At 35.9% G+C, this 12,085-nt stretch overlaps 1 protein-coding gene across 1 annotated transcript in view; it reads right to left on the reverse strand.

The window, feature by feature from the left end:
* LOC150081457 (rhodopsin, GQ-coupled) overlaps positions 1–8,940 on the reverse strand; it is a 153,375-nt gene extending 144,435 nt beyond the window's left edge. The window contains exon 1 of the mRNA XM_090380207.1: positions 8,419–8,940. Within this exon, the coding sequence (XP_090236333.1) occupies positions 8,419–8,940 (522 nt within the window). The remainder of the gene's footprint in view (positions 1–8,418) is intronic.
* Between the last annotated feature and the right edge of the window lie 3,145 nt (positions 8,941–12,085).

A 12,085-nucleotide genomic window follows, 5' to 3' on the forward strand; every position in this document is an offset into this window, starting at 1 on the left:
TTAAGTTGCAGGTTTAGCCTGATTCGGTAATTTTCATTCCTGTGATCACGACAGTCGGTCGAAAAGCATTGTCAGCTTCAGGAAGGAAAATCGTTTTGAATATTTTCGTTAGATTCTTTTAATTGCGTTAATTTGAATTTTAATTGTTTTGAATTGATTTTGAATTGTGTTAAATTGATTATTTAATTATTTATATTTTACTTTAATTATTTATATTTTACTTTAATGTACCGGTAAGTTGTCGATTTTTTCGTTTTTTCCGTTTTAATTTCTGGAGGGTATCATACGGAAGTGTTCCACGTACTATATTGAGGTAAACTCCTCTTATTAATTTACTAAAAGTAAACTAAATAATCATGATTTTAAGTATTTAAAGCCATTTAAGTATGTTAAAAGATATGTAAATTGCATGAGGGTAATTTATTAACTTTATTTAAAAATTGGGCTGTTCAATATAACCGGACGAAAAGATATAAGATGTACATTAGTCTAATTCCACTTGGATCGGCCTGTTTTCCAGCAAACGCCAAGGCAACTAATTCCATGAGGCATCAGTGGTTTTTCCTGTAAACTGAGTGTATTCTATGATCGGTTTTCCTGTTTGCTGGACGAAACACCTATATTCTCGGGAAAAAAATTAAGCAATCCTTATCCGAGACAAACTACCTCGACCATAGATGAGCAAAAAGCTAAATTTCTTTTCTTTCGGCAAGATTCGAACTCATTCTTTTTCCACATAGTGTAGAAAAACAGCGATTGTAGTTCATTTACATTCGATCACCTTATAGCAAAAATTCCAACATAGATAGAAATTTTATACAGCTTTGAAAGGGAAGCCTTTTCAAACATTTTTCCCCTCATAACTAGTTTCAAAGCGAACTAATCAGCAAAGGAAAAATAAAATGCGAACGTTACAAAAGCTTAATGTTTAAAAATTATAACAGTAGATTGTAGCAGCACTATTGCCACGATTGTGGGGACTGCATACAAGCAGCAAATTTTTGTACAATATAATTTCCTATACAGTACATGTTTAGTGACGCGGATATAAAAACAAGATGAATAATAATATAGTACTCTCAAAAAGTGATCCACATTAACGGTTCATTCGATTTTCCGATTATGAAACAAGGTTATTGGGGGATCTTCTCTACCCACAAATATTTTCAATTTTAATATAACAATTATTTTTATTTTCAGGTTTTTCTTTATATCCACGTCATTAAACAATATATACGAAATATGGTGATGTGACCACTGCCACAACTAACTTTTTTGAAAATCTGATTATAATAGATCCAGCTGGAATCACATTATGCCATACTGTTAACACTGATGATAGTTTTATAAGAGGAGCAAAGATGCGTTTCATTAATTTAAATCTTACTTATAAGCATTAACCCTCGGGGCCTGTTACAGTTTCATGCCTTTCTCGCGGAGGAGGTCTTCTGACAGATCTCTGCCCAGTTGCTTTCTAATGCAGTATCTGTTTTGGATTATCCATTCATTGTACCTCTCCATCTTTTCCTCTAGCTTTATATGTTCAATTATTGGTTTTTCTTTTAGTTCGTCTATTATATCTTTTTTTTTTCCAAGTATAGGATAGCCAACAGTTCTTTTCCTAAATGGTCGTGTGGTCGTCTGGAGTATAAACAAAAAATTTATTTTTTATATTACATTTCTTCAGCCGTTATTCTTCTCGCGCATGGTCCAAACCACACTTCCATATATAAATAAAGGTCTGGCTAGTGTTCTGAAAATTATTATTCTTGTATGTTCATGTATAAGTTAAGGTCTAAAAACTTGATTTATGATCTCTAGTGTTCTGTTTTAATTTATCTTGGAGTCCTGTTCCTTTTCTTTACATATACTTTAAGTGGCATCAAAGATATTTAAAACCAATTATTGTTCTAGGATTTGGTCTTTTATGCAGGTTTTGCTCCTTATGGGCTTTTTCCTTGGAAAGCCATTACTTTGGTTATTCTTAGTAATATTTCTGCGAGTAAATTCAAATGATGGACTGAATATTGTAAATAATTCATTTTACTAATCCCTCTCAGAGCCTTATAAACCTTAATCAGGTCATCTTTGAGGTACCTGGTTGCCAACCTTTACAGCCCCCAAATATGTGGGCAACCTTTGGCAACCTTTCTCATATAATCGCCTTTTTGCCGACTTTACCACGCGGGTTGCCCGTCTTTGGACCCTTTCAAAAAACTCAGTCTTTTTTTCAGATGAAGTTTCCATACTTGGGCACAGTATGCAGTCTTAAAATTGCCTTATACAGTGAGATTATGACCTTGCTATCCGTACAGGATAATGTTAGATAAATGACTGATAGGACACCATGAGCTTTCCTGGGCGCCTGTTTACCCTGCTCAAAAAACTTCATGTCTACCCATATCGTAACTCCCAGATCCCTTTCTTCCTCTACTGTTTTCAATTCAACCCCACCAAGTGTATAATTTATTTTGGGATTGCTGTTGCTCAAGACCCTTCATTTCGCTTCATTAAAACTTGGCTGCCACTTTTCTGACTATCTTGAAGCCTGTTCATTAAGTCATCCTGAAGGAGCTCTGCGTGGTACTAATCATTAACAACTCTGCCAATCTTTACATCATCTGCAAATTTTGACATAACGCCTGGCTATCCCTTCGTCGATATCATTTATGAAAATGAGAAACAACAGTGGTCTAAGAACCAGTCCTTGAGGGACCCCGCTCCTGACGTTACACCAATCTGAAGAATATAAGAATATCCATTAATCACAACCTTCCGCCCTGCAATCACCCAGCAATCCATCTTAGAATCTGACTAGCGATCCCAACCTGTTCGAGTTTATATAGTAACCTCTCACGAGGATACCGCGTATAAGCTGGAACACGAATCAAATGCTTTGCTAAAATCCAAATAAACTATGTCGAAATTGTTTCCTATATCCAGCTCATAAATAACTGTCAAAATAGCTTAGCAGCTTAGTTCAACGTGACTTTCCCTTATCAAAACCATGATGTTCTTCTTCGGAATTCCATTTCTATCTAAATCTTAGAGGCAATAATTAATAGTGCAATCCCTGGATTTCACTCTTAATTATTACTTCTATGATTTTCCATACCACTGAAGTCAGACTAATCGGTCTGTAGGTACCGAATTCACTCTTAGAACCGGCTTTATTGGTGATACGTTGGCACTTTTCCAATCCAAGGGAATCTTTCCCGGGTCCAAAAATGCCCTCATAATTAACCTCAGTGGCTCAATACACTCTCTGGCGGCCTCCCTCAAAATTATTGGGTACATTCCATCAACTTCGGAATCCAATAGGCATATCAGTTATAAATATTGAAGAACGGGGTTATATTCTGTGTTGGTTCTTACATCCTTGATCCTCTTATGCCGTTTAAATACAGTAGATCTGGGTGCAGATTTCTAAACTTCCGATGAGAAGTACCCTACTTGGTGAAGTGCCAGGATTCAAATCCAAACCTTAGCAACATGCTTGAAAAGTGGTGCAATCACTTAACTATTGTCCTTGCTGGCAGTGCAGTGAGTAGTACTGCTGCTGCTGCTTCTCTCTCTCTCTCTCTCTCTCTCTCGTCTTCTAGGAAGAAACTTCTACATTTCTAGGTAATTTGTATAATCATTTATGGGAAATCAAAAGCTCTAGAGAAGACACTTGCTTCCCTAGCCAATTTTCATGGTACAGAAGCAAGAAGGGCATTGGTACACTGGGGTCACAGACAACTCCCTCCTCCTTCCCTAGACTAGAGTTATTTGTTGTGGTGTCATTTGTCTTTGTGGTGGCATATGAAGCAAACTTTTTTGTAAACGGTTTTTTTTTTTTTTTTTTTTTGTAAAGAGAAATTATGTGCTTCTTTAAATAAAACTCAGTGGTTGCTTAGCCATCATTTGTTCTGGAAGAAATTTTTTCAACCTAGACGTTTTCGTTTTATAATCTTTAGTAGCGTTGTATATGGAAAAAACGTTTCAGGGTTGGAGGGAGAGAAGAAAGATATCAGTATAAGAATTCCTTAGCTAGAAGGTTTTAAGAATTCAGCAAATATAAATTCCAGCTTGGTGGAATTTCATACGAAGTAAAGTCCATGAACTGGATCTCTACCGTGTCTCTGATGAGAGTGCGAATTCTTCTAAACGATGCTTAAACTTGTAAGCTCAGCATATGGAAATAATCGTTAACATATTTCTTCCTCGTACCTTGTCACGTATTTCAGTTAACATCTTTTCAGATAAGAATTACTACACTTACTACTGACATCCCATCATAAAGAGAAGATTTACGAGACACGAACTAGGCCCATAGGTGTTATATAACTCCGAGCGGAAACTACTCTTGTTCAACTAATGAAAAGAGATGGACTGCTAGAAAATTGGAGCGCGAAATATTTTCCGGACCTTAAATTCATCTCTCTCTAACGTGCCACTGGAAAGACTATTTTGCTGAAACTATGCTACTTGACATCCTCATTATCAGATTGACTAATAATTTCTGATGTGTTTTAACTTTAGTTTTTTTACACACAGATGTGAAAAATTGCTAAACGAAAGTTGTGGGCATAAATTCTGTGTACTTGGATACGCGCGTGTAATATACATTTTTTAAAAATTCTTGGCCTTTTTAAAAGATTTAACTTTTTTTAAAAGGCCGGAACGAACAAGCATTTTCCGAAACTAAAAAAAAAAATCAACTTTTTTAAAGGGCCAGAGGGAAACAAGTAGGTGCATATATGTATGTATGTATATCTCATTTACATTATATAATTAGCGGCTTTCGCTTCGGTGAGACCACAATGAGATAATTAGAAAGAATGTTCGTTTTACATTTATTACATGCAGTGAAATCTCAGAAATCGCGAGGCCACGGACGGCCACCCGTTGCTTGTGCTTTAGCATGACACCCATCCTTGGGAGTATAAAGCTCGTACGAGTTCAGGGATCTGTGGTCCAAGGTTTAAAACTGACACTTCTGCTAGTCCATCCAAGAGTGGCCTAGTGGGAATAAAGTAATTCTGTCTGTGGTAGGTTTACAGGTGACGGAAAAACAAAATCTTTCGTAGATATAGATGGTGTCATCTGATAACTTCCAATTCTGGAGGATGTTTAAGAATAAGATAACCTACTTTGGAAAAGTGCTATTGATTAAACCAGTTCTAACGGTGGAAACGCCTCCATACCATAAAGAACGCCAAGTTTCATCATCGTTGAAGTCAACCATTTCACAGCAGTAATTGTTTAGTCGCAACACCCAATTTGTCGCGACTACTATCTACCGTACATAGTGTATTTATCATCTATCTGCAAAACACCAACTGTGATCCATCGTTCCACATTACTAATTTTATCGCATATCTACACATGCTCGGTGTGCCTTGTCATTAGTTTGGAGTTTTGCCGGTTAGCGTGTTCAGTTAGCTGCAGTGCCTCCATGGTAATCCATGTGGTGCAACAATTCCTACTGGAGACATAGTTCCAGTAGATGATTCAAACGTGTTGTTGTGTTGATTTAGCTTCTTGTATCACTTCCTTGGGTAGATCCGATTGGAAACGTCATCATATCGTTTGTTCTGTTTTTTTTTTTTTTATTTTACCGATAGACAACTCCGTGTGTGGCAGAATTTTGTTTCGAGTAGCATTAAGTAAATTGTGTACTATAAAATGCATTTCACGTTGAAGAAACTTTTCTTTCAGTTGTAATTGACGATCTGTTTTTAAGCATGCATTTACAAGCACTTCACCAGAAGTGATAAAATCAGTCCACTAAAAGGCAGTCATGTTTTAATGATTTTACATTAGTGATGAATAAACCGCAGCCCGAAACTTTTTTTGTAGACTCCGCAACCACCCTCAATATATTTCACTTAATTATTATAAAAAATAAAATATTTTATCATCATAAAAATCATATTAATTTTAATTTTATATAATATCAAGATCTTGATTATCATAAAGAATAAAATATTATATAATATACGTCGTCTAATAAACATGAACAATCTATATGGAGAAAGCTGTTCCACCAAACCCAGTCAGCAACTCGAACTAATCAACATTCATTATAATGATGAGCTTTTTAGCAGAGGGTCTCAAACTTTGGGTGGTAAAACTTTTAAATTTTGCCTCAGGTTTTATTTTATATGCGAGGTGTTATTATTATTTCCAATGTAACAATTTTATTTTAAAAAGTTGTAAAGCTCTATCATTTTTCTTCTTCAAGAGGAGTATTTCCATTTACAATGGGTTTCCTCAGCTTACAAGTTATTTTTTGGTAGGAATTTTTTCCCGCCATAAAGTGCGGTTCAAGGTGTCTTGGTCAGTTAACCTTCGGGCTGCCATGCACTCCCGTACTCCATCCATCCATGTCCTCCTAGATCTTCATCTTCTCCTTCTTCAAGGAGGTATCCATTCCAGGATAGCCTTTGGATGTCTGGTTTCTTCTATCATTTTACATATGTATAGATTAAATTTTAATTATTAATTAAAAGTAAGTGGTACACTTTTTTTTTTTTTTGTCAATCTGAAATAACCAAAATGAAAATGAAATTAGGGATCGTACAAATTCATTTCACATTTTAGGGGAGGTCGCGGTATATTCAAAGTTTGAGAAATTTTGACTTAAAGCAAAATTCACAAAAAGAGATTTGCTAAAGTCATGCCTCTCAGGATAAATATCCTAATCTACACCAGAAGACAGCAAAAGTTTTGTGAAAGTTTGTTCCAAGTTATGTATATTTGCGAACGGGATTTGTCATTGATAAATAAATCAGCGTAGCGAAATCGATTTTACGGATGAAAATCTGAATTCAAGTTCATTCACGTAGTTGATAAGCACAAGTTTCACAAAAGATATTAAACGTTTAGTTTCTGCTATACAAGCTCGGCGGTCACAAGAGTTAGGTATTTTTTTTTTTTTTTAACTTATATCAAGATCGTTATTAAAGAATAATATTTATCTCACTTAATGAATTATTTCCTCAAATAAGACAATATTATATAGATTGTTTATCACAAATAAAATTTCTATTAATGTACAGAATTTGTGGCTTCTGGGAAGCCCATTTCGTTCTGCGGCCCGCAGATGAAGATCAAAATGATGTAGTCCTTTTAACATAAAACTATTCACACAAAAACCTTAGCCAAATCTGAGAGTATTCAAAAACCAGGCTTCCACAAATTTTGAACTTGAATGTAATAGGAACAGGCTGATAGACCGGACACCACTGACGTCAAAGTAGTTGTCTCCTAATTACATTGAGATGGAAATCATAGCTAATGAACATTATTAACGGCTACTATTACTCGGTATCATGGTATATCAAAGCATCTTCTCTTAGAATTCATGCATGCGGAATAATGCTATCGTATTAAATGCTATTTCGCTATACCCCTACGATATCAATTTGAATCATTCAATTGCCTTAATTATAGATTATTAGAGCATAATTCAAGTCATACTACACACAATGTTCCGTTGGCCTCATTAATAATGTATAACTTTTACTTTTTAAATGACAAAAATCAACTTTTTTCTCAACCGGTAATTGCTTCTTAAACATTAAAATTGTTTAAAATTGTTACAAAACTTCGAAAAATGAGAAGACTTAAAAAAAAAGAAAAAAAAAAAGAACAGCAATTCAATTCCCCAGACGGAGCAACTGGAGGTATCGCTTATCGAATCAGTTTCTTCAACCAAAAAGAAGTAAACGTGGTTTTTCAACTGAACTTTCTTTTAAATTCCTAAAATGTATTAGAATTTAGGTATTTACACGAAGGAGTGAAAATAGTCATGCAATTCAGAAAGCACAGATGTCAAAAAATGCAAGTCTCTGGTGTTCAGACATTCCAAGAATACGAAAAGTAATTGAACTACTAGAAGACGTATGAAATTAGACAACCTCACATTCGTACTTGTCACAGTCGATGTGTTAGTCCTGACATGGAAACGTAACAGATTTATGAAGTCACTTTCGTTCATCACAATAAACTAGCACACATTCTTTCTCGCTGTTTTTTTTTTTAAAGTCTTCTCGTTTTTCGAAGTTTTGTACAAAAAAAACTCGGGAGAAAAATCCTATTCAAATGTATATAACAGCAAATAAGTGAAATAAAAGAAAGGGTACGCCTAACCTATAGCACAAGGGGGAATAACTTTACAGGAAAATCCTATTTAAAAGGTAAAATTTAAGTCACATTTTATTTTAAAATCTCATTATGCATTGTTATGACCTGAGCAACATATGTTGCTTAGCAACAACGTCTATTTAGACACAAGTGTTTCACTACTTTCGTTCATTACGTACGCCATAGGCGTAGGTGCTTTTGGTTGCAACTCATTTAAGTATTTTTTCAGCCACATTGAGAGTTTTCACAAAAATCGCAACATAAGGTGTCGAAAAATCAACTTACCTTCTGATAAAGGAATGGCCTGGTCAGTGCTAACCACCTCTCCACTGCCATCACTATAGTAACGCAACCAGAAGAGAGGCCAAAGACGCGAAGCAAAACTCTTAGGGCACAGAACCACCGACTTGTGACCCAAACAGACTTCATATAGAGCTGCATGTACATGAGTAAGAAGGAACCCACAAGGGCCAATAGATCATTACAGGCAAGACACCTGACCATCAACGTCTGTTTACGATTCCTAGGTGTCTCTCGACGTGCCAACAGTGTGAGGGCACACACGTTCGCGCTAATACCAAAAGCGTAGGAGAAAGTGATGAACGCTTGGTTTATTTTAGACAGATGCCTAACTGATTCTGTTCCACTAGAAGTTATATTGGATACAGATGTCGATAGCATATCTGATCCCGGAAATTTGCCATCAGTCAGGTTGTAAATGGTCGACGAAATATTCCATACACCATCCCATTCTTCAAAAGATTTGTTGGATATCATTGCAGCAATGCGAAACATTTGATCTGTCATCCCAAAAAGACAACGGTACCGCCAAGATGGACGGGACAAACCATTGAATGAGCATGTAAGTGCACTTCCTTCGAATATTGATAAGCAGTTTAACTTTACTTAAGTTACTCCAATAACTGATCATCCAGAAGCCACTTCAAGGCGCAATCCTGCTCAAAGATTATCCATTTACCAATATCTAATTGTCCATCATCCACTATACAACTATCCCATTGCGCTACTCACAATGCGAAATCAAGATTTGTTATCCTCGTTCTTATTTAAAAAAATAAATTTCCAGACCTTATTTTAAACTAAGAAGTCCACCATGCATGAAATCTTTCCACTTTCTCCTTCATCTAATGGAACGAAGCAACTAGTGACACTCGCAGACTACCGTGGTTGTCCGACCGCAACGACAGTCCACTCGTAACTATGTACCTACCACGTGTTGCTCTTCTCTGATGCCGTCAGGGGGCGCGCCAATGTGGAGAGCGAGAGCAGAATGAGTGAGTTGAGAGCAAATGATGGTCATGCTTCCGCCTGAATCGCCGATAAAAGTAGACAGTTAAGGGGCGGTGGATGTCGGAGTAAACACACGGGAATATGGACACAATTAGTTTTCATCTTTTCTTTACTTATTTGGGAACTCAAGTCCGGGGCCTAATAAGTATTAAACGTTTTACTTTCTACTGAAAAGTTGTCTGACGATAGGATTGTCAATTTTTTGACGGCAAACATTGATTTATTTCGATATTAACGCGTAAAATACTCATAAAATTTGTAAATAATTTTATTAAAACAAAATGAATATATCAGAATAAAATAAAAACATTTTCTTTCGAAGAAAATAAAATATTTTTTAAAACAAATAACTAAAAATAAATAAGAAACGTGTTTACTCGCACTTTCTACTGCATGTGGAATTGTGTGGAGATTAATGAAGGATTTGTACCCAATTCCTTCATTAATCTTTTGTCTTTCTTTAAGTAACCCAACGCTTTGTGGCAGTTCTTTGCAACACACTCGAGGTTACCTTATACGGCATCTGCGGTAAAGGCGATTTTTTTCATCGGACCACTATATTTCCATTGGAGTCAGGAAAAGGAAATAAAGATATTCACATATAAAAGTATCCTCGTATTGTTCTAAAAATTCTGTTTCTCATTTCTGAAAATGCAAATTCCCACTTTTCCAAGACTATTTTACCGATAATATTTATTTATTTATCAGTTTAGTGAGGATTGACATCAATGACATATTACTTTTTAATCAGATGACTATAGTCATCTAATTCAAAAGGAACGGGTCACTGATGAACATATTTACTTTCCAGTGTGTGTATGTGTATATATATATATATATATATATATATATTTTTTAGGAAACCTGGAAATTTGGTCTCGAATTTTTTTCAGAACTGACAAGCGTCCGAAAACCAGTGCATCCCGTAAACATAGCTGACGGAGGTCAAGTTACCGGGTTGGTTGGTTGATTGATTTTTTTTGGAGAACCGGCTGCAAAGGTCAATGCGTCGGTCTATATGACGATGTTATCTATCCCAAGTTCCGGTTAACGTTGAATCTCAATCTGCCTTACCGAGGCGGGGGGGGATGAGGGTTTTTTTTTAGAAAACCACAATTTTTCTTTTACCTTTATCAGAAAACATGCGGTATCCTCATATACAAGTTATTTATGAACACACTAATCGCACCATCGAACTTCGTTCATAATACGTATAATCAAAAACACACGGATGACAAATCTTAAATGTTGGAATTAAAGATTGATAATTAAATTTTTGAATATTAATCACTGTGATGGGAAAAGGGACATCAACGTGCGAATAGGACAGATAGTATAACTATATTAATATGTAATAAAGAGTAGCAAACGCACAGTTTGACAAACCTGCGAATAGCAATAATTCTGTTGAGCATAGTTATGATATATTATAAAATTACAAATACTATTTAATGATATTAAAAACAGATTAATTTATTAATACATATTTATTTTCAAAGACTAACCCACATCTTCCAACTCCTTAACGTTCACCTTCTTCAAATAAGGTAGTCTCATCAGAAAATGTCTGCGCATGACCTTTTCCAAATTTTAATTGAAATTGTATTTGCTTATGTTGTTTGGGTGCCCGAATGTTGCTAGTTAAAGTGCGCACACTCTGGTATTACATATTTAAACTCGATCCTGAGATTTTGCAGTCAGTCAGACAAGTCAAGTCTCTCTCTCTCTCTCTCTCTCTCTCTCTCTCTCTCTCTCTCTCTCTCTCTCTCGCGCTCTCTCTCTCTCTCTCTCTCTCTCATAGAGGGGACTGATAATCATTCCCATTACTGGTATGGCTGGCTTTACAAGAATGAATATCGAGGAAGAGTCCTGACCCGACCTTGTAGGATGAGAGGTCAAAAGGTTACTTATTGACAAACTGTTGTCGTTTGCGCCATGTTTTTTTTTGTGGGGAAGTGTGTTTAGTTAAGGAAAACTGGTTCGAGGTTACAAGAACGTTTTAATCTACATTAATGAGGCATAAATCACTGGTGCTACTTCAACAACAGGTCACCGACATGCTCCACGTTGCCATCCGTCTGGCACCAGAGTGTGTCTCTACAGCTCATCCCCCTCCCCACCCTTGCTCACCTCATCCCGCTGGTGTCTTGAGAAAGCAATAGCTCAAAGTAAAAGCTGTTTATCAGCTTTGAGGATCCAAATGACGAGAAATAAATATACAGCTTACAAGAACTCATGTTTTGAATGAAGTTTCTGATTTTGATTTATCCCGACTAAATTTAATCTAGTTATTTATACAAAAATATTCTGTATAAACCAAATTAATGTCTGTTAATCTATTTCTGCCTACGAGGCAAAATAATTGATGTAAACATAAAAAATTTTCATTTATTTCGCTGACTTAAAGTTCAGCCCTGGTAGACAGCTGCTGTTACTAGTGGGATTAGACCAGTCTTACGTGGCCCACGGAAAAAATTGCAATAAGGTGAAAATATTAAGAACACGTACAAACGATAGGTAATATGAAAGAAATCAAAACAGAAAATACAATAAATAGGCATCTAATACGTTTGTTCAGAAATAATTTGTCAGCCACTTAATGCGCGGATAATAGTTTTAGAGCTAGGAAACGCGTGCTCCA

The sequence above is a fragment of the Mastigoproctus giganteus genome, chromosome 8, assembly GCF_048544385.1.
Source record: "Mastigoproctus giganteus isolate SK-2022 chromosome 8, ASM4854438v1, whole genome shotgun sequence".
NCBI classification, from domain to species: Eukaryota; Metazoa; Arthropoda; class Arachnida; order Uropygi; family Thelyphonidae; genus Mastigoproctus; species Mastigoproctus giganteus.